The 22,840-nt window shown below is 41.8% G+C and overlaps 1 protein-coding gene across 4 annotated transcripts; it reads left to right on the plus strand.

The window, feature by feature from the left end:
* The first annotated feature begins 213 nt into the window (after nt 1-213).
* drd2l (dopamine receptor D2 like) lies at nt 214-14,276 on the plus strand. Of its 4 annotated transcripts, XM_029504358.1 has the most exons (9): nt 214-299; nt 5,761-5,827; nt 5,984-6,478; nt 7,661-7,770; nt 9,489-9,625; nt 11,042-11,259; nt 11,833-11,916; nt 12,316-12,670; nt 13,752-14,276. In XM_029504358.1, exons 3-9 carry the CDS (start codon nt 6,116-6,118, stop codon nt 13,946-13,948), a joined length of 1,464 nt encoding a protein of 487 aa, XP_029360218.1. In that variant the 5' UTR covers nt 214-299; nt 5,761-5,827; nt 5,984-6,115; the 3' UTR covers nt 13,949-14,276. The 4 variants fall into 4 exon arrangements, with proteins under 4 accessions (XP_029360218.1, XP_029360219.1, XP_029360216.1 ...); XM_029504359.1 differs by lacking the exon at nt 214-299 and having other exon boundaries at nt 5,262-5,827; nt 6,089-6,478; XM_029504356.1 differs by lacking the exons at nt 214-299; nt 5,761-5,827 and having other exon boundaries at nt 5,872-6,478.
* The last annotated feature ends 8,564 nt before the right edge of the window (nt 14,277-22,840 follow it).

A 22,840-nucleotide genomic window follows, 5' to 3' on the forward strand; every position in this document is an offset into this window, starting at 1 on the left:
CCCAATAGAATTACAGCTTTTTTTTTCTTGTCCTGTTCATTTTTTTTTTTTTTTTTCTTTATCAACCACAACTTTGCATGAAAGTCCCCCTCTCCCTCCTCCCCTGTTTCCTTCCCTCGTCTCCTACCTCCTCCTCCTCCCCCTCCTGCTCATCGGCTCCGGTCAGACTCCGGCGGCTCTCACCGGCACGGAGCGGGAGCCATGCACCGGAGGAGCCGGTACCGTGCACAGACCGGGGGGCCGGTCGGTTCGGATCGGATCGGGTCACGGTGCGGGGAGGCTGCAGACACACAGACAGGGTGAGTGACTGCAAACAGCCTGCAGACTTTCTGCAGGAAATAATTGGATTTCTGTTTACAAGCGACTTCCTCGGGTTTATATTTTATTATTACACGAGCTAAGACAAACTAATTAAAGGCTTTTGTTAAGATGCAGTGTGTAATGCAGAAAAGTTCTGATTAGTGATGGAGAGCAAACCAAACGACACATTTCACACTAATTATAAATAATGTCACTGTGTGTGTCTTCGGTTTCAGACATTTTGAAACATTGTGTTCCCATCAGAGCCAACCTGTTCTTTGAGGGGGAAAATGTGTTTCATAATAGTGATTTAATTAGTTTCTTTGTTTTTCGTGTTTTTATTTTATTTTATTTTGTTTGCTGTTGCTGTGAATATTTTTGCTCTTTTTTTTCCCTGTGCAGCATGTTTTTTTTTTTAAATGTCTGATAAGTTGCTGCTGTTACATAATAATTTCCCATTTTGGGACTCGATGAGATGAGTTTATCTAGTTATCTCTCCTCTTTAAAAAAAAAAAAAAAAACAAGTTTAGATGGCACCTGAACAAAAGAATCATTATGTGTTAGGATAGAAGTTGGACAATATGAGCAGTGCAGCTTTTCTTCAGCTAAGATATCTACAGAGTTTGAGAAACAGTTGTATTGTTTGTTTCTATTTTAAGTCCCATCAAATGCAGAATGTTTGTTTCATTGCTCGACGCGGTCTCGTTAAATTCCTGCAAAGATGCTCCACAGTTTCTTTCTACTCGAGTCCACGGTGCCCTTTAAATATTTGTGACAAAGTATTTATCTTTTCAGAGCTGCCTCAACGTAATTGAAACAAAATAACTTTTTCTCCGTTGGGATCACAGAAACAGATAATTACAGTACACTTTATGAAGCTCACATTTGTGATTCCCTCTGGTGACCAACGTGTCTGGAGGCATTTTCTCAGAATTATAAAGGAAACAGTTTGAATCAAACAATGCAGCCCAGCAAATCTACTGAAACGTAACGTTTCGAAAAACAAACCAACTGAGGAACGTCTTCGGCAGATGGCTGTGTGGCTTATTGCCTTAAATATCAGCCAACTGTGATGACTCCAACACCTTGAAGGTTCCTTCTGTGTTGTGTAAGAAATCGCCTCTCACTTTGAAATCCGATTGAGATTCACTGACGGCAAATTACTCTGGATTTGCTGTGATCTCCGTCACCGCACACCACATTAAGCACTTTCCCCCTCAATGAGCTGACTGTGATTGTGTGTTCACTTTAATTTAGCTTCATTTCCAGTCTGAGCACGTCAACTGGAGTTGACTTCCAAAAGCTGAAGTCTCTGATTCTAAATAAAAAATAGAGACGATGCAAAGTTGGCTCTTTGAATAAAAGATGCTTGTGGTTGATTCAGAGCTCTGAATCCGGGCTGAAGTCTCCTCATATGAACACAAAATCACATGAGGTGAGTCCCTTCTTTTGGTAATGAGCCAAAACTAACATGATGAGGTGGTTTTCTTGTGAGGAGAGAAAGACTGAAGATGTGTCACAGAGCTGATCCTCTCATCCCTCTAGTTATTTGAAGGTGTGACTTTTCTTTTTCTTTGTGACCAAACACGTGAAGCCGTACGTTGAGGCTGTTGTCTGCCCCGTCACAAAGCAAATCAAAGTGAAAAGTCATTTTATCATAATTGGTTCCACGGATATGCACAGGCAGCTGATAGTCCATGTTACCCTGAGAGGAATGTGCAGCTTCAGAGCAGCAAAACAAAGGAGAACCAAAAAAAAAAAAAAAAAAAAACTCAGCTTATTAAGCAGCTGAACTGCTGCTCTCCATCCAAGTCCTTGTTGGATTTGCCCTTACAAGAGAACAAGAGACAAATAAAGCACCTCTGTTTTCAATTGCTTGTCCTACGAAGGAGGCAGTTTGTCATCTTTATGGAAAAAATGGCCAATCTTTGTAGGGTACTAAATTTACTGTCACGCAAATTGAATTTGTCTTCACCAGAAGGTGAAGGAACATCAGTAGCTTTGGGAAGGATGGAGAGGAGAAATAAGACCGAGAAGCACGTCGGTGAATATTTTGTGTCCTGCTGCTGAACATCCACACCGTTCCTGCATCTCGGTGAGAGAAATGAAAGATTTATTGCAGGTCAGCTCATAGCTCAGTTAAGCTTGGCCAACAAAAAAAAAAAACTGAAGTATGCCTTTGCCTGTGGGGTTTTTTTTTTTTTTTTTTTTATATACCCTTCCTCCAGAGATATTTGGTAGACAAGGCCAAGGATGTAATAGACCTGTCAAGTGTCTCTGGAGAGCAGCTCTACAGGAGAAACAGGAGATTAGACAGGAAGAGGAAGAGATAAGAGAGAGAGATGGAGTGACGAAGGCTGGTGGGAGATTAAGGACAGAAAAGGCATCGGGCGACCAAAGGCTGAAGGAGTGAGAGGTGAGTTCATAAGAAGAACAAGGCAGGAACGTGAAAATAATAACAATAATAGCAGTCGAAGATCATGCCTTGCATATAGTGAGGTTTTCCTTTTCCGGATTCAGAAGGATAAAACGTGACATTAGCGTCAATGCCAGCAGCTTAGATTCACTCCATTATACCATCAGTGCCAATTTTGACCTCCACAGTTATTCCTTCTCATTTCACAAAAAGACCATCCTTGTTTGATTATGCATTGAAGCTCATGCCTTTTTTACGAGTGTGGAGTGTGTTAAGAATAGTAAAAAAACAAAAGATCACAGCCCGAGGCAGATGAGGTGAAGATGGCAATAAATTGGATGTTATACCAGCTTTTTCAAAGATCAGAGGTCACGAGGTGAGAAACAAAACAACAGCCGACTCATGTTCTCCACTCTGCATGGGGAATAAAGACCTTTCACTTTTAGGGATTGTTTATTTAAAGTGGAAGGATACTTGCGTCATTAAATCTCCTTTGGTATCTTTTTCCCTTTAATCTACAAACATCTCTGCTTCACTTTAGGAGCCTCAACCTCGTGCCTGTGACCTCGCATGTCTGCTACCTTTTATGTCTCCCTGCGTGATGTTTTGGCTCCAGCTCCAATTAGATTTGTTCTGTCAGTGATGAAAGCGAAGGTGTGCGAAGTTAAATGAAACTCGTAATGAGCAGCAGTGACCCAGGAGTTAAGTATCGTTGCTTTACGGTGCGCGCTGCAGCATTTTGGAAGGCGGAAAACATCTGGGCTGGGTTTGGTGTCGTTTTGCACACGCAACAGTCAAAGTCCTAGAAATTTGGCAAATGAGCTCAACCTGTGAAGTGAAAGTAAATATTGAAGGCACGCTCTTTGCATCACAAATTGGATGTCTCTTTTTTACCCCAGTGTCATGATTACAATTGTGTTGAAGGAACACAACAACAACAACATAAAATGTTGGCTAAGGTTGGGAGACTTTTACACTGATTAAGTTTATTCAGGTAAAACCATCTTTAATTAACTTAACGCTTCACCAGCAGTAAAGACTAATAGGATAACTTTTGATCCAATTTTCAGTTTTTTTAACTTTCTACCACATGACCTCACTGACGAGGTTTTGTCTCTTCGAAAACATTTGCATTTTCACACATGGGGCTAATTGGACAGAACTCAGCTCTGCTCATCGATGTTACTCCAAAGGCTGTCTGATCTTTAATATTGAACGAATGTGGAAAAAGGACGTTTATGTTCAGCGCAAAAAAAAAAACTGTGAAAATAGATTACACATTATATCCCAAAAGGGAGCCACAAAGGTGCAGACAGAGAAGAAACTCTTAAAGTACGACTCTCAGGCCAAGTGTGTCCTCATATTGATGTCATCTCGTAAAAATTGACCTTAAGAGCCACAGCTTAGATAATAAAGTGGTGTTTGTAGCAGTGACCTCAGGGAGCCAGCTACAGCGCTTGTGTGTTTGTGTGTGCGCGTTATTATGCAGCTCGCCTCCGGTGGCCATGTGTGAAATGAAATTGACTTCTCGGGGCGGGGATCATTACACCCTGTTATGAAAGAAAGCAAATACACTCATGTTAATGATGCCTTTCCTTTAAAATCAATAACAACTGCTCACGGTGTCGCTCTGCTTGTGTAGCAGGACGTAGTGTCACTCAAAGCCGCCGTTCTCCATGCTGCCCACATTTTCCTTTCCGTCATAATTACTTCTATGAGAGGTATTCAAGAGCTATAAATTATCTTCGCAAAACGTTTGAAATTGCCTTCCATGTAGCAGCAGCAGCTGTTTTTTCGTCTTATCTGAGGGTTGGTGTTTGGATGAAGAACTGCTGATAGTAAATGTGTCTATGTCACGATTTTAAAAAAAGCCTGGGAAACATTTCTATTGAGAGGATGGAAAAAGTGCTTCACATGAATAATTTTTCACATCGGTGGCGGAGGTTTGATGACGTTCAGGCGAGTAGTAAGACTATTAAACAGCATCTCCGGACTTAGTTAAAGAGCCAGTCCAGAAGCATGCTGCTTCGGTTAATTGCCGTCTAAATTGCCAGTTATTATATGAATAGTTGTGTGTTTGACCTGTCCAAGCTGTATTAGGGTGTTAAATCATTGTGACTTTGTGACTCTATTGCACCTTTCTAGTTTTGTGAAGCACTCAGAGCACTTTACAATAGATGCCATTCACACGGCCATCAGGGGCCGGTGGGGGTTCATTATCCTGCAGGAGGACACGTCAGCATGCATACAGGAGGAGCCCGGGAATGAACTTATTATAGGACGATGTGCTCCACTTCCTGGGCCGCAGCCGCCCCTGAAGCTCTAACTTCCATTCAGGGTCATTTATCCAGTCTTTGGACTTTCCTGCTTTCTTACTCTTTTTAGCTGCGGATGTTAAAAAAAAAAACCAACCAAAAAAAAACCATCACCACAAAATATTTTCAGTCGCTTACTTTGTTAGTTTGGCTTGTAAAGGGAGGTTTTGTGCAGGATTCTTGTGGTTCTTGTCATGTCTTTTTATTTCAAAACTGTTTATGGCACAAGTTTTAGTTCAATTTAGAAGGAGAAAAATAAAAATCCATGAACTGCTGACGGTGGAGCGACATCAGCGCAGCGTCTTGCTCTTTGACAGTTTCGGTCACGAAGGAGGCTGAAATGAGATTTGGTTCAACTTCACAAACGCTTTTACCAAATCTGGAAACACTTAACTGCACCAAAACATGACATTTATGTGAAGCCTTTTCAAAGCAGATGGCCAGATGGGGGTGAGAGAGGGGAAGAAAGCATCACTTTCATCATCACCTTGCCTAATCTCTGAGCATCAAATATTCCTGAATATTCTTTTTCATCCATCTAATGACTTCTGACACATAATCATCCCACAGATTTGTCTTTCCTGTCGGTGATTATGGTTTGTTGTTCTCGGCCTTTGGTTTCACCTTTTTGAAATAAGATAGGGAGACTTTCAAACTCACCAACATCTCGTTTTTTATTTATACAAAGTGTGCCCATTCATGACACCGGGTTGCGTTGCTTCCTTTCAGTCAGTCCTTTGGAGACCGGGGCCCAGAGAGAACCTGCAGAGAGCCAAGAGATTAGGCGGCTTTGAAGGTGCGTACCTGCGTGTTTGTGTGCAGGCGAGGGGTTGTGTTGTTTGTTGGCATCCTGCTCACTGAAGTGGCATCGTGTTCACTGAAGTGAGGCAAAAGACAAATTGCACCATAATAACTTTTTCTTTTTTTTCTTTTTCCTTCCAACTGTTGTCAGTGCCAGAAGCTAATCTGAGTTGGATCTGTTGTGAAACACAGTGAGTGATGAAAAGTCTCAGGGTCATTGTTGTCCTTTCCCGCTCTTTGTGCCATCGATTTCCAGCCTGGCCATGTCCATGGGAGTGAGACCATGACTTTGCTGAACAAGTCGGACGAGACTTCCCCTCCCTCCTTCCTCCCTCTCTCCTCCATAGAGCGCAATTTCTCAGTGTTTGTCACCCATGATCCCTCATACTCCCCCATTACCTTCCCCGCCTCCTCCCCAACCTCCAACTGCTCCAGCTCTCCCTCAGCCTCCTCGCCTCCCTACAACTTTTACGCCGTGCTGCTGGTGCTCCTGATCTTCTGTGTGGTGTTCGGTAACGTGCTGGTGTGCGTGGCCGTGTCTCGGGAGCGCGCTCTGCAGACCACCACCAACTACCTCATTGTCTCCTTGGCTGTGTCCGACCTGCTTCTGGCCACGCTGGTCATGCCCTGGGGCGTTTATTTGGAGGTGCGTATGGATTTGCATTTTTTTTTTTTAATGTTATTCTCCTTCATGTTTATTTGGTGTATTCAAACAAGGCCCATGCTCTGACCATCAGCTTGGTGCAGAGAATGGAATAATAATGTTTTTCTTGAAGATGGCGTGTTTTTCCCAAAGCAGCTGATGCAAACTTGTGAAACAAGACACATTCATGTTTGGTTCAAGTCTCCTGAATGTCTCTGGGCGCTGGACAAATGGTCAGCGAAAACAAAGTGTCTCAAATCAAATCAATGGACAATCGAGGAAATTATCATCTGTAAAATATCGGTAAATGATGGAAGACACTGATATTAAAAACAAAACCCAAAGATTTTTTGTTTTCTACCACGACACAAAGAAAAGGACCAAATGAACACCTGAGCAGCTTCAACAAGCCGATGTTTGTTTGGGCTTTGGAAAAAAATTACTGAGTCTAAAATATTTGATTTTATTCTTTGAAATATGTCCATTCTGTTTAGATTGAGCAGTATGTAATAACCCATCCTGGCAGCTCTGTGTAAAATCTCACATTATCCTGATCCTGCTGCAGCTCTGGCTCCAGCTCATCTGGAAAATTAAAAGTTATCTCATCTTCAGTCCGGTCCAAAAAAAAAAAAAAAAAAAGGCTGAATCTCAAACCTAATTAAAGAAGGATGGAATCAGCAAATGTTTGACATTGTTGTGCATTAAATTACTAAGATGAAACCATGTAAGTCATCTAATTGATTAATCCATTTTAATTAGCTGTAATTATTCTACAAATAGTTTCTAACCCATCTCAGCTATTTATACCCAGACATGGTGTCAGTGCAGGTCCAAGACACCAAGCAAATAAAATAAATGAGCTATAATAATGAATTCATTCTTTGGCTGACTCAGGATTAGAGGCAACTTTTCACAACCAAACGATGTCAAAGGGTAAAATATGAACCACCCACAAATACAATACAATACAATTTTCTATCATGATATTGGAGTTTAAATTAAATTCTTCATGGCAGATCGTCCTGGTGGACAGAGATGCGGGAATAAACACACTTAAATACACAATTGTATTGAGGAATAAACCAGCCTGGTAAACATTCATCCTGTTTGTACTGGCCGTGGCACCTGAACGAAGCACGCAGGAAAAGCATGTTCAATCACAATGTGACCTTTTTCTCCTTAAAGGTGGTCGGGGAGTGGCACTTCAGCCTCATCCACTGTGACATCCTGCTCACCCTGGATGTCATGATGTGCACCGCCAGCATCCTCAACCTCTGTGCCATCAGCATCGACAGGTGGAGTCCTCCTCTGACTCTTTGTTCTTACTGCTCTTTTCGCTCGCCGCATTTCTCTTTTCTCTTTTTAATGTTACTTTAATCTTATTATTCTCAGGTCTCGAACTCCCTCTCAGCAAGACGAATGGTAATGACGAATAATTGATCGCGATGAATAATTTCACAGTAATGGGAACCAAAATAGCGAAACAAACAGTAAATCAAAGTGTAGACTTCATCTTCATTGGTAGGGGTAAGCGAAACGAGCAGGTAGCCCCTCAGGCTGCATTTATGCATACCAGATGCATCCATCATTAAGCTGCCAGGAAGCCGCGGGACAGAAGTCGTCATGTGCCGACGTCCTCTGCAATTATAATGGTTTATTAGGGCTTGGTTCTTCTTTGTGGGTCAAGGAGACTTTGCTTGATGTTTTTCTCGTCCACCAAACATGCTCTTGATGAGTCCACAGGGAAGTGGCCAGATGCCCAGCAGACAGGCCGTCAGCAGCTGCGTCCTAATTCCTCTCATAAGGACACACATCGAGGCTGCACCGCTTTAGACTTCCGTAACTAAAGATAGAGTCTTAATTGCTTTGTCAAAGCTGAGGGCGATAAACTACGTGCCGCAGTTGGACGGCAGCCTGGGCCTCGTGCCCCGGCAATTTAAAACGAAACACTGACTGCCAGTGACAGGAAGGTTAATATGCTGGCAACTCTGATTTGTGGCTGGTTATATCCACATCAACGTTATCAGCGGAGTCGTCGTAGATCTCCAGTTTTGGATGATATCCTTTTTTTTTTTTTTCATGTGGATAAATGATCATAAAATAAAATCATCACATGTAGTGCGATAACTGTAAGTACATTAATGCTGCTGTTGGTCCAGATGAAGATTCTTTACATTTATTTCAAACCTGTGGCAAATTCAAGCTATTCCATATCCTGACATATTTTCATTGCCAATAAACTTAAGCATATTTCTGTTTAAGTGCTTTTAGATAAATAAGTATGATATTATTGCTATATATTGATATTAAGTTGGGTACAAACACTCCCAAAGTAGATAGACAGGATTATTGTATCTATTGTGGTTACAATACATACAACAGATTTATAAAAGATTTGCTCCTGAAATAGGGAAATGTATGACAATTGTGAGATTTCTGTATGAATGAATTGTATTTTTTTCATTTCAAAGAAGCTGTTTATCGCTAAAATAAAAATGAAATAAAAGAAATACGTAAATAGCAATTTAAATCTTGAGACCAAATCAGTTTGTGCTAACCCATTTATCGTCCTCCGCAGTACTTGAATCATTTCTGTGGGACTAATGCTCGTTCATATCAGCGTCATCAGAAACAGTAAAACATGGCAGTTACGTCTTCAGACTTTATGTTGTGAAAAACTTTCTGAAAATATAATCTCTTCAGCACCAAGTTTCATCATTAGCGTCTCAGGTAACTCCGTGACCTCCTCCCCGCAGCCAGGATTAGGGCAGCCCTCAGACCTGCACTCACCCAGACAGATTGAATTGGTTTCGTCAAGCCAGCAGTTACGTGCTCTGCATCCCTGTTGCTGTGAAACGAGCAGCGACGGCTTTAATCTCTTTCAAAAACCGTAAATGCTGTTTGTCTGGGCTGGGAATCAAACCTTAGGGAGTCTTCTGTGAACCTGACAATGAAGTCTGAAGAAGTGTGTGTGTGTGTGTGTGTGTGTGTGTGTGTGTACACGCTGCTGCAGATACACAGCAGTGGCCATGCCGATGCTCTACAACACCAGATACAGCTCCAGGCGGAGGGTGGCGGTGATGATCGCCGTGGTCTGGTTCCTGTCCTTCGCCATCTCCTGCCCTTTGCTGTTCGGACTCAACAATACTGGTAACAGCTAGATCTGCAACATCTGCCCCTTCAGTTAGCTCTTAGTTCTTCATTAGGGCTCATGTTAAATGCCGACAACCAAACAAAATAGTTGGTACTTGAAGCCTACAGGTGAAAAGCTGTGAAAAGCTGTTGTGACTACTTTGGGCGGTTGTTTTCTCCAACTGGACAATAAATCACATCAGAGTCATACCAGTACAGGTGATGGTGAGAAAGGAAGGCTTTGTGTAATTTATGCTGATTTGAAAAGTGAAGCTCGGCTCCGTTGTGGCTTTTGAACTTTGTTATGAGCAGAATGGTGGAAAGGCCTAATTCACTCTGCTCTGCACACACTGCCGGTGGAACTTCCTTCTCCGTCTGTCCCTGAAATCTGATGTCAGTCTTTGAGGAGATACGAGACGAGTGCCGTATGTCTGCTCATTCAGCAAGACCGAGCACGCAGTAAATCAGCGGCCTTAGTACACATCAGCAAGGAGGCACACAGCTTTCAGTAGCATTTCTTATTGTTGTGATGGCTGACGTGTTCTCTGCAAAGGAGTCAGCAGATAATCCTCTGCTGGTTTGTTGTCTCGCAGAAGGATCAGGAGTGAAGATGCTCAGCAGACGACCTCTGCCTTAATTAAGGCGGCTCTGACCAGGGACTCTGATTATTCTTGTGCTGAACTCGAAAGAATCCACATTAGAGGGAGTGGAAAACAATGTGAGAGTTTGGCGGCCGCATTTGTGACGTAGGAACAAGCCGTAATCTGCCTCATTCTCCTCAGTAAAGAGCTGCTCACAGACTACAGCACTGTTTTTCTGGGTTTCATGCCCACGCTCGTTCTTTAATGATCAAACTTCACAGCCTGAGCATCGTCACCATTTAGTTGCTCTGATGGAGTTTTGGCTCATTTCACATCATCCACTGGTTTATGAGCGGCTGGTTTGAAAAAATGGCCGTCGCCATGTTGGTTTTTAATGAGCAGACAAAACCATATTTGGGGGAGAAGGTGGAGATAAGCTGGGGGGGTCTGGTAAAGTCTGTCACACCACATTCACACACACATCCTGCTTCACGGTCTGCTTTCCTCTAAATGAGACGACAGTTTTAAAAAATGAGCATCGTCTCATATTAAAGACGACTTGAAACTATTAATTGAGAAAATGAACTTTAAAAAAAAAAAAAATACTGAGGGAATAGTTAAAGTGAGGAATGATGCCATTTCCTCATTGAATTCAACACAGTCAGACTTCTTTTCCGTGATAGTCACTACACATAATGCAGGTTTCAGGCTTTTATGTCCCTATTTCTGCAAAATTTTGGCCTTTTCTTTAATACATGTGTGATTGTTTGCCAGAACAAAGTGTAACTTTGTATGACAAGAAAGAAAGTGAATGTACAATATTCATTCTCTGCCTTTTTCTCTTCTCCGTCAGCGAACCGTGAAGGCACCACGTGCAGCTTTGCCGACCCGGCCTTCGTAGTGTACTCCTCTGTGGCTTCCTTCTACGTTCCCTTCATCGTGACCTTGCTGGTGTACGCGCAGATCTGCGTGGTGCTGCGTAAACGAGGCAGACGCACCGCCCCGCCGCGCAGACACGGCCTGCACACGCAGGGCGGCACAGAGACGGGAGAGGCTCACCGACACAGAAAGGTATAAACCAACCAAGTCCCAGCTTCATTTTAGAGCGTTTTATAAATCTTTCACACTTAAAATCGACTTCTGTAGGTTTGAACATTGTCAAGTTGAGTCTCTAACGATTTGCCCAGCAGCTTGTGGAGTTGGTTGGGTTAGTATAGTTGAAGGTAAGAGTGAGTCTGTGAGTCTCTCAACCAGAGCGGAACAACAATAACCAGACTTTAATGTAAAAGCCATATTCATAGGAAATGGTCCGTATTGTCCGTTTGGCACAATGGGCTGCAGTGTTGGTCTGTCTTCTGCATAATCGTACTCTTTGGCACAAATAACTCAATATTCACGAGGCCAGCCAGAGCTGTAATAATATTACTCTGAAGAAATGTGATTTTGTTTTTATGATTTTTGCTCATTATAGATAGATAGTTTGTTTTGATTGACGTTTTAATAGGAAATCTAAACTATCTGTTTTTTATTTGAAAAATGTAATCAACTAATGTTTTATTTTATTTTTTATGAGTTATTTGATATCAGCCTCAAATATCCGGTTTCGTCTGGGTTCTCATCCAGAATCCTCCTCCTTTCTTCCAGAATAAGTGTACACAACCGGAGGATGTGAAGTTATGCACGCTGATCCTCAGACCTGCCTCTGCAGCCCCGCAGCGTAAGAAGGTGGTGAGTTTAATGACCGTCCCTGTCCAGTTTGTCCGCTGTCTGCTTCCTTTCATCCTCTCTGGCCCATGTTCAGAAATTCATTCTTTTAAAAGCACGAACAGTAAAGTGGCAGATTTAAACCTGAATGAGCTCTCAGACCTGTTTCAGGACAGAACCTCATGAAAGCTCATTTCCGTCTTGACCCCTGACTGGTGCGTTTTTGCCGCTATTGTCAGGTGCTGTCAGATGTGCGTTTCCAAATTGCCCCACAGGAATAATGGAGTTCATTTTGACACTTTGACATGAATAAATATCCCAGCGGGACCCTTTTCTTCCCTCCCTTATTTCACCTTCACGATCAAGCAGCCATACCTTTTGTCTGTCGCCGCTTACCCTCCTTCCACTCTACCTGTTTGTCAGACGCTGGTAAAGGAGGCGGTGGTTCACCCTCTCGAGGTGGAGCCGGGTCAGTTCCTGCCGCAGACGGCGCAGAGTCTGGCTCCGCCTCCTGCACCCCAGGCCTCCTCCCACTCGGGACGGGCGAAGATATCCCTGTCCATCTCCGTAGGACCCACCCCGGTCCTGCCTTCCACTGTGACACGGTCGGCCTTGATGCCTCGCCCCCCCACCCTCCAGGACGGCATGAGGGGACGTGAGGGTTGGAGGGAGCAGAGCGGAGGCAGAGAGAAATGGGGGATCACCAAAGAGAGGGTGAGGGGGAGGCTGTCGCAGCAGAAGGAGCGGAAAGCAACACAGATGCTCGCAATTGTGCTCGGTGAGCAGAGCCTGTAATCTTCATGGATATCAAAACAGAAACTGAATTTACGACGCTAAAAGAAATGCCGTTCTCGTCTTTTCATGTGTATACGTTGAATATGTGGCAGCACATATCGACTATAAGCCCCTCCAAAGTGCATTGCTTCTCACAGGAGCAGCAGTAAGAGTGAAAAATGTGGCACTCCCCCTTGAAAGCAGCTGCTCCTTCGCTACTTTAATGTTTTTTTTGTAAATTGAATTGTACTTTAACTTGGAGATCAATCGTTATTTGATTTATGGAATAAATTAAGAAATTTAATGGACAGGCTGGATTCGTGTCCGTCTGGAAAAACTAATAAAAATTCTTATCTGATATAATGAGGAGTTACTTTTAACTGCGCAACCCAAACCAAATCAACCTCCCTTATCTCATAGCATCATAATTTGTTAGCCATTCTTGGAAACCAGTTAATTTTTCAATTTGTTGGAATACACAGTATCTGTGAAATCAATTAGAAAGATGAGATTATAAAATACTAAATGGCTGCCCTTTTTCTTCTCTTTTCTTTTCTTTTATATTTCTTCGTTTATATTATCAGAAGCATAGCAGTATATAACTCATGTGCTTATTACTCTCTAAAGGTCAATTCATTCTGGTAGCGGCAGACACGACGACAGATGTTTAAAACATTATCTTTTCCTCCAGACAAACACATTACTTTTCTTTGCAAGCTTTGAAATCATGAACATGGAAGGTTTAGAATTAACAGAGAGAAAATCTTTATGAAAAAAGTTGGACTCACTTCAGCGAGAGACAATGAGTTAAATCGTGAGATCTAAAGCTCCAGTTTTTATGGCCTCCATCATTTAGGTTTATTTCTTAAACTGTATTTTGTTCCCGGCCAACCTCATATAGTTTGTGATTCGTGTGCGTTCCCTGCAGTGTCGCTGAAGTTGGGATTGATCTCGCTGGCTATCAATCCACCTATCATTTCATTACAAATACAAAAGTTGGCAGGATGTTTCATTAATGATATTCTTGTGTAATTTCTTCCACGTCCACACGGAACCACTCGTCCGCTTCCTGTCCTGTTTCCAAGGCGTGTTCATCATCTGCTGGCTGCCTTTCTTCCTGACCCACGTGCTGAAGGCCCACTGCAGGAGCTGCTGTATCTCGCCCTCGCTGTACAGCGCCGTCACCTGGCTGGGATACCTCAACAGCGCCGTCAACCCCATCATCTACACCACGTTCAACATCGAGTTTCGCAAAGCCTTCATCAAGATCCTGCACTGCTGAGAGCAGCAAAGATGACCAGTTTGGGCTGTTGAGGGAAAAACAAGGCGACGTGAGTAAAAGGTTAAAATGCAGATGAGACAAATGGAACCAGCAGCTCAAACTAATTTGGAAGTGGCTGACTGCTAGATTTTGGCAAGTAAAAGACAGCTACAACAAACACAAAGAGTGCATACTCTGTAAATATGGGAATATGTGAAGACTCCAGCTCTTACTCCACATCCCTGCTGGAAGACTCCTCCTACGCCTCGCTGAGACGTGACTATCGTCTGAATTTACTGAAACACTTGATCCGTGTCAGACTCCTGCTGGTATATTTTCTTGTAATCTTGGCAAACCACATCTTGGTATTTGTTTTCTTGTGAACGTGCTGGTTGTGAGTCACAGCAAGTCAGCTCCACCATCCTTTTTTTTTTTTTTTTTTTTTTTGTCTCGAGACTTGAAGGTTTTTGACACTTTCTAACTAAACCTCTGAAATTAAAGCTGAGTTATTCATTGGACTGAGCCGACTGTGAATTCAGTCTTCACAAGTTATTGCTTCTAATAAGTGTGCACTGACGTAAAGTGTGGTGTCGTGAATTTGGTGTCATTTGTTTTGAAATAATCTTCATCATAGTGAATTGAAACGTTTCCCTTTCTTAAACCCAAGAAGAGGACTCACACAAGTAAACACATCTGCTGAGCATGACTTAGATTTATACAGTACAAGTAATTTATATATAGAAGAACCTCTGCAGCGACGCAGAGACAGTAAAGAGCCCCAGTGCGTGTAAATTTATGCAGGTTTAGCCACATTAAAGACTAAAGTCTGTGTCAGGATTCAAATTAATCTTTAATTTAAAAAAAAAAAACGTTCTCTTTCCATCTTATGTTCCCACGGGCTTTATCCCACACTGACTTTGGAAGGCATGGAGTGTGAAAGTTTTTTACTTGCCCTCCAAAAATGTTTTCAAAGTTATGTTTAAAAGAAAGAAAAAGATTCCTTGTTTCTGATTTGCCTTTTTTAATTGTGACTTCAAAAAACAAAACGAAACACATCCTGCCTTTAAACATTCGAAGATCAGTTCATCGTTGTAGTTCAGCTTCTCCTGAAACTATGCAGTTTAGCCGTGAGGGATGTTAACCAACACAGAAAGTTCCCCCCCAGCCTTCTTACTGTCCTGTGAAAAAAACAAAAAACAAAAACAAAAACAACTTTTTACACATTTAATCAGTCCGAAAACGTAAATCTCAAGCTATGTTGCACATTTCAGCCTTTTGACAACGCAATGCAGAAATAACAACGGTCTGTGTGCGCGGCCAGCTTTCAGTGCTTCATACCTTGACTATATCATGCTGCAGCTGTAGCTGAATAAAGTTAATCTTGTCTTGTCATGTCTTAGAACCTAAATTAGTTTGGCAACATTAATGATAAACTATATTTAATATTTTGGAAGATTTTCCTCTAATTCTCTCAAGGTACTTCTGCAAAATCTAGTAACGTAGTGTTAGGTTGACTTTAATATACTTTAATACTAATATCACTGAAACGTAAACAAAATGATTCAAATTAGACACATAATATTTTGTAAATATTCACCAAGTACAACCCGAAGCAGTAGAAGATGAATCATCAGCATGTTGTGTCTGTTAGTCATGTATTTATTTATTCTAATTATTTGGCTACATATGTTAACTGACAACACAATCAAATAATCAAGGAATCGCCACGTTTCAATTCATTTCTTTGCAAAAAGATCAGGTTACAGAAATTTACTGTCTGTCCATTATAACTCAATGTTTTGTTCAAAAGATGGCTTGTCTATAACTGACAGGAGCCAAAAATGTTGCCAGATTGAATCTGGCTGTGAGAGACATAGAAGGCAATGTGGTGAGAATAATGAGTGTTGGCTCCATCGGGGAGGAAAAAGGTGAGGAGGGATCAGGAACACAAGAAGACGTGGGGTGAGAAATCACACACAGACACACTCGAGTTAGAAAGTCCAGAAAACGAGCGGAGACTTTAGGAGGCCTGGACGTGTATAACTCAGGAATTGAGTTTGACTGAGAGGAAGGAGAAGGGAGAAAAAGCTTTGACCAGAACTACGCTTTATATTTTTATCTCACAGATTTCTCATGTCCACTGACATCATGTTATGCTGTAGTAAGGAATTTCTTAAGGATTCTTCAAAATGACGATGTGACATTTAATTCACTGTGTGGGGAAACAAGAGAAAACAGCTCTACTACAGACTTCCTTATCTGTTTGTTTGTTTTGCTTTGCACTCTGGCAGGTTATGCACTAATGAATTTTAGAAACCAACACCTCAGCAGCACTTGCAAACATGCTCATTGTCAAATAAAAATGTCTGCATTATGCCTTAAACACGACAACTCACAGTGACTCTGTGTGTGATTCATGTCCTGTGAGTCCAAACCTCACTGGTCTGCACTGATACCTACAGCCGGTTGCATCACTGAGCCCAAACCCCGTGAGAGCCGAGGAAATGTGCACGACTGAGGCAACAGGAGCTTATTGTATTTGAATGTTGTCAGTTTGTCAGTTCATAATAAAAATTAATTATCCACCGCTTTTCAGTTTTCATTTTTAATATGGTTATAGAATACCCATGAGTATGTGGAAATGAAAATTGGATCACTTCGTTTTCTTTTTAATTATCATTTAAATGACAGAAGAGCTGCAGGAGGTGTGTGTGGGTGGGTCGGGGGGGGGGGGGGGCTGCTGGGCTAAAGCAGCAGGCGTCCTGAGGTGCCTCGAGTGTTTTTATTGTGTCTTGAACTTGGTTTCATTTTGCCCTTCAGTTGAGCTGGCTCCCTCCGTTTTACTTTTGTTCCTCAGTGTGTTGAAGAACTTTGGTATTTCATTATATTTCCTCAGATCACATTTATTCTATTAGTACACCTCATTTTTTTTTCTCATCTTGTTTAAAGTCTGAATGTAGATTTGTAGAAATCAACCATTCACGAGCTTAGTTTTAGTTTTAGTTTTTTTTCATTTGTTGCTGTTATTGTTGTTGTTGTTGTTGTTTGTTTGTTTGTTTTTTAAAGTAGCTTTTATTTTTTGATGCTCAGTTTCAACCTCGGCAAAAAGACAAGGTAGCAAAAGATCATGAACAAATCAGTCAGCAGTCCTGTGTGTAAATATCTCCACCTTCTTTCTCTTTCTTTGTTTAACCTCACCACTTATCATTTATTCCACGCTCAGCGGCTGGTGGTTTGGCCTCGGGCCCGCTGGGGTCAAGCCGAGCTATTTTAAAGGTGAGTGGCTTCGTGCAAGTTTTCTGAAATTTGAGAGGAGCTCAGGGCCTCGCTGTCCACTCCTTCCATGTACAGGTGTACCACAAAGAGTCCTGTCTGATTCCTCCCAGAATTAAACGTTGGTTGGGCAGAGTTCTGGTCTTGGTTGATGTTGGGTTAGCTTCATGTTTGACATGAAGTCTTTCATCTTTAAGAAAAAGGGGAAGCCATTGCATTGATTTTGAATTTGGGGATATATTTAACTCCCCGATGTCGGGTGTGAAAAAGAAAACGCTCACATCCTTTATCACTGCATTCACTTCCTGCAGGCGCCTTTCAGCCTTTCAGGTCATTAAAGATCCAAAGCAAATGTTCAGTCTGTGATCAGCATCTTTCTGACAGTATCTCTGCTGTCCCGCCAGTAAACAACCACTGATGGGCTTCTGCTCCGAGAATAAAAAACGTTGACCGTTAAGTTTCAAATGCTGCTCGAGGTCCTTCTCTCCTGTCCTGTCTGATGACTGGAGGAGGGGAAGCTGGCAGCGTCGGACGCAGGCACAAATGAAGCCTGTGTGTTGTATCATTCATTCAGTCAGTCAGTGTCACCAGCAGATGGAGAGGATGCAATCCAGTCATGCCGCAAACAAAGAGGAAGAAACGCTCAAACGACGTTTAAAAAAAAAAAAAACAGGAAGGGAAAATATGTAAATGCATCATTAATCGTTTGCCTGAGGTGGCCCTGAAGTAGGCACAGCTACATTTTCACAAAACAGAAACTCTTTTGGCAACTGCATTGAAAGAAAACAGTATTTTTTTACAATTGAATGAATGATAGTAACCCGCTTTTACATGAACTACCTCAACAACTTCTGAAAAGACCGGCACTAATTTAATTTTTGGGACAATCTCTGGTGTCCCCATTAGCTTTAGTTAGGCTTTTGGCGTTTAGTGCTAATTGGCAAATGCTGTCATGCTAACATGCTAAGCTAAGATGGGGAATGTGGTAAAATTATACCTTACACTATATAGGCCAGAATATTAGCATTAATGTCACTGTTAGCATGCTAGCATGCTGGCTGGCATTTAGCTTGATGTACTTTTTCTGCATATAGGCCCGAAAAGCTGCTTTTTCTTTTTGTTGCTGTGTATTTGTTTTGTGTTGCTTTTTTGGAGCAGTGATCAGCATTGAGCATGTTGTACTCTTTTCTGTAGAATATATCGTACTTTCTTTTTCACCATTAGGTTTTGTTGCTTTTGGGAAACGATGCGTTCTCTTCACTTCCAGCTTTTCCAAAATGCCTTCACTCGTCCTGTTTGTGTCCGTTTGTTTGTGTGCGCGGCCTGCTGACAGATTGATGTGGTCCAGGATCTTTAAAGGCAACACTGTAATGTAACCTGGAGGATGCTGAGTAACACCCTGACTGTGGTTCCTCGTCGCTGCCAGCACATTACACTACGCTGTAAGATGATCGGACCCACAAATTACCCCTGAGATGATACACTAAAAGCTGTACACACAATTATGCCTCTTCAGACTCACAATGGGGGTATAATTGTTGGATACATCTTTCATCTATGGGAAATTAAACTCTGTGACCCTCCGTTGGTGTGTGTGTCCCTGCTGCCTTTATCTAGCTCAGTACTTGTGAGTAGGAGCAGCTCAGTGATGTGGTGTGCATTACCTTCTGTTGTTAAACTCTGACCCACACTCACAATTATCCTCATGCATATTTCATAGGTGCCCGATGACAAGCGTGCACAGATCCGTTACTGACCCGACTGCTGCAGCCTAACCTGCTCTGACCAGAAGAGAAAGATTAAGTTGGCGAGGCGAGCGGAGTAGTTTGGAAGGTGAAGGAGGACAGTGATGAAGGGGGAAGACACAATGGAAGGATTAAGTGGCAGCTAAGGAGAGAAGGAAGGAGAACGGCTGAAGTGGAAAAGCGGAGGTGACAAACTGACGCGGAAGCTTTAAATGATGGAGAGAGGCAGATACCTCTGGGTTAGAGATGCCCCATCTTCAGGATGGTGTCACTGACAGCGCGTGATGCATTTGTTTCCTCCACTGTGGTACAAGGTGGTTTAATAAGCGGATGAGACACTCTCAGAAGATGAAACACACAAATCTGTACTGCCGACATTCAGGTGAGAGCTCCTGATAAAATATTTCCCAGTGGGAGAATGCATTATGTTGTCTCCAGTTAACGATGCCCTTTCTTGCTTAGTCGTTTGCCACGAAAAAGTTCAAACAACTTTAGTGAAATATCTTAGTTCTTGGGCCTGTGGCCTTATTTTATCTTTTTCTCCCAAGCAAATTTTTCTGAATTTATAAGAACTTTACACAGAGTAAGCCTGCATTTGAATGTTAAGTCATCCTTTTCATTTCTTTTGGAAAAAGAAATTTTCAACCCATACTTTAACTTTAATTTAACATTTTGTCAGAAGTATGCCCCGATTCCCAAGTTTCTTTTCTGAATGGTATAAGATAAAAAAAAAAAAAGGAATTTAAAAGACTGACACTCATACATACATGTATTATTTTAAGCTGATGTTTGGTCGTTGCCTTTGTTCCTTCTCGCAGGATTTTTTTTTTTTTTTTTTTGCTGTTTGAAGGGTCCCTCCTCGTCTCTCCTCTCAGCTTGGCCATGCCTGATCGCTCACCCTGACAAAAACGCGCAGACAGCTTGTCAATAACCTAAACGATAGAACTCTGTGGCAAATCAACACTGACTGTAATTACGTGACATCTACCAGCCGCTTTGCAAGCATGGATTTGGAGGTCCAAACCGGCAACACTGACGTTTCTGAGGCACAGCTTCCAGTCGTTCAGGCAGTGTATCAATCCCCCGATGACTGGTCATCAACGTCTTTTCAAAGTCCAAGAGGTCATGAAGTACTGAGCATCTCATCCATGGTCCCCTCTACAGTCCTAACGTTAATGCCCCACTATAAACTCACACCTAACTTATACCCAGAATTTTCATTTTTCACTGAAGTGACACAACAGCCTGGACCTTCAGAAACTTCATCGTCTTTCTCTGGGCCGTCGGAGATCCAAGATATTTCCCAGGAAATTAAGCAGAGAAAACCATCAGATGGGGGGCCGCTGGAGGACGGATCTGTGGGTCTCATGTTACCCAAAGATCTCCCAGATGAAGAGCAAGGTATGCCAATAATTAAGGGAAAGTCACACTTGCACCGCAGTCCGTTTTCTCCAACCAAAAGCAAAGCAGAATTGACTGAACTACACTGTAAATAAACTACGAGTAGAAAAAGATTGATGAAAGCCCAAACATGTCGCTACATAAATCAGCTGCCTTCTGGAGGAAAGCTTCCCACAAGTCTTTGGAGGCGGATTTGTTCCCTTGCTCAGAGTGAAAAATAATCCGACAGGAATGACTATATTAAATGCGAAAGTTCCCCTCAGCAAGGACAAACTCTCCTGCTGCTATTATTTTTATTAACCTGAACATTTCTGCTCTGTTGTTAATATCCATTAACCCGAGCACGACGACAAGCTGCTCAGTCCCTCAGGAGCTGCCAGCAGAGCTGCTTTCATGTCACACTTGAATTGAGACGCAGGAAAGTCTGAGGGATTATTGCCTGGACCGGTCGGGTTTGGTTTGAAACGCCTGATCAGCCGTTAAAGTACCTGGTTTATTTAGATGCTTTACACGTTGACCGACTGTGTTTTCTTTATCCACGTTGCTCCGAAATCAAAATGCTGCTTCATTGCTGCCGCCCAGTTAGCTGTTGAGCGGAAGCAGTCACGTTATTGATCTGCATTCTACACACGTCTGATGTGCCTACAGTGCACATAAGTAATTCTTGTGACTGATTAATTCAAACCCAGAAATCTTTTAACAGGCCCACAGCTTGTAAAAAGTTTTAGTTTTTTGTTTTCCTTACATCTTTTGTGAAAGACGTGATGGGAATATGTTGTTGATGCACTGAAATCACACCCATGCTTTAGCTCTGCAAAGAACTGGACGCCCTGTTCCTCTAATGTTCCACGAGTTTTAACGCAGCAAAGGTTTGTGCCAAGATTTCACCACCTACTACATAATGTGATGATTTTCTGCCTTGATGGTTCCTCAAAACAGCGAGAGACAGCTCTGCTCCATTTTCTTTCTTGTCCCACAGTCGAGCCTTATTTCACACATATTTTCCTTCAGAGAGAAATCACTGGAACTTATTACATCCTGTTCTCTTACTGCTCTAAGTGTCTAATTTCAATTTATCTATAACTCAGCCTTTCCATAGAAAGCTGTCTTCCTTTTTTTCTCTAAAGAATAACAGAACCATCCGTAAGTTCACTCCTCAGTATTCCTCCAAAGCTCAGACTGATCAGACTGCAGGATTAAGCTTTAATAATAACAGTACGATGATTCCCAAACTATTTTTCTGTTTGAGATGACCCATGGTAATACTGCTCATGATTTGTTTTTAAAGCATAACATGATAATATTTCTTCATTCCCAGACCTTAGTATTAGTTTTACCCTCTGGTGCGCCCATTTTAATTATGCTTTTAACCAAAGCACACCAACCATTTGGATCTGTCTCATAATAGTAAATTATGTTGGTAGATTAGATTTTGGAAAAGCTCTACGTAGATGGCGGTGCATTTCCTCGCCATTTTGCCCTTTTATACCATTTACTGCAACTAATGTAGCATGCAGTTCTTCATCTTTTTAGACACTTTTTAAAAATTGGATATTTTAATATTTTGTGACGAAGGAAGAAAGATCAAATTTGAAATACTTCCATTTCATAGTTTTTGCCTGAAGGCAGCTTGTAGGATACGTCTAGTTAATGAAGATAAATTATCCTGGAAGAAACACTTCTGTCACGCTTTTATAGTTTCAAATATTATGATAGCATACATGTGAAGAAAATGTTACAGTATGTTGAAAGAAACTATTGAAGAATTTCTCCTTGTATAACTTTTAAGGTGGATAAAACTAAATTACCCTCCAGAGTTCAGAATTCACTCAGGATAACATCCACCCGAACCATCAGTCAGCCTCCCTGCTCAAAAACTACTAAGAGGTTAAATATACTGTTGATGTGCCTCAAGTGACTGTCTGCCAACCGAAAAATTGATTTCAATTTTTTTTCCTTCTTAAACCTCAAGCCGCCATGCGCAGCTCACCCTTTAGCTCATATTTTGAATGTGTTGTGTTCCCCATTCATCCATGTTTTATGAACAAACCCTGCTGGTGGTTTCCTTTTAAATGGTTCGTTGTGATCTTATGGCATCAGTTGCAGCAGAGTTGGTGGAGACTTTTTAAATCTCATTTAACTAATGTAGCCAGATATCTGAACCAACTTGAAATAGCTTAGCTTGGCTTGGTAATATGCAACCTCTGTAGACTGAGGAGTAAAACTGATTAGAATATAGTTGGCACTGACCCAATATTTTAAAAAATGCTGATGATCCTGAAATCAAAATGCAAACTAGTACATAAACAATACCAAAAAAAAAAAAAAAAAAATTAGCATGTGCATTCAGTTTGACATTTTTTTATATATCTCTTACAACTGTAATTTTTGGGAGTGGTCATTAAGTTACTTAACTGTCCAGACATTTTGATTTATTTGACTTTTCCATTTTTAAAATGCAGCCTCTCAAGCCGGTTCCTGTCGTGATTGGTTA

Source organism: Echeneis naucrates, chromosome 6, assembly GCF_900963305.1.
Source record: "Echeneis naucrates chromosome 6, fEcheNa1.1, whole genome shotgun sequence".
Lineage (NCBI taxonomy): Eukaryota > Metazoa > Chordata > Actinopteri > Carangiformes > Echeneidae > Echeneis > Echeneis naucrates.

Bases quoted from the DNA above. Each gene is read 5' to 3' on its own strand.
- drd2l (XM_029504358.1), top strand. From the start codon at position 6,116: ATGACTTTGCTGAACAAGTCGGACGAGACTTCCCCTCCCTCCTTCCTC. The intron at 11,260-11,832 runs GTATAAACCAAC...CCTTTCTTCCAG, and splicing joins AGGCTCACCGACACAGAAAG to AATAAGTGTACACAACCGGA. The intron at 12,671-13,751 runs GTGAGCAGAGCC...CCTGTTTCCAAG, and splicing joins GATGCTCGCAATTGTGCTCG to GCGTGTTCATCATCTGCTGG.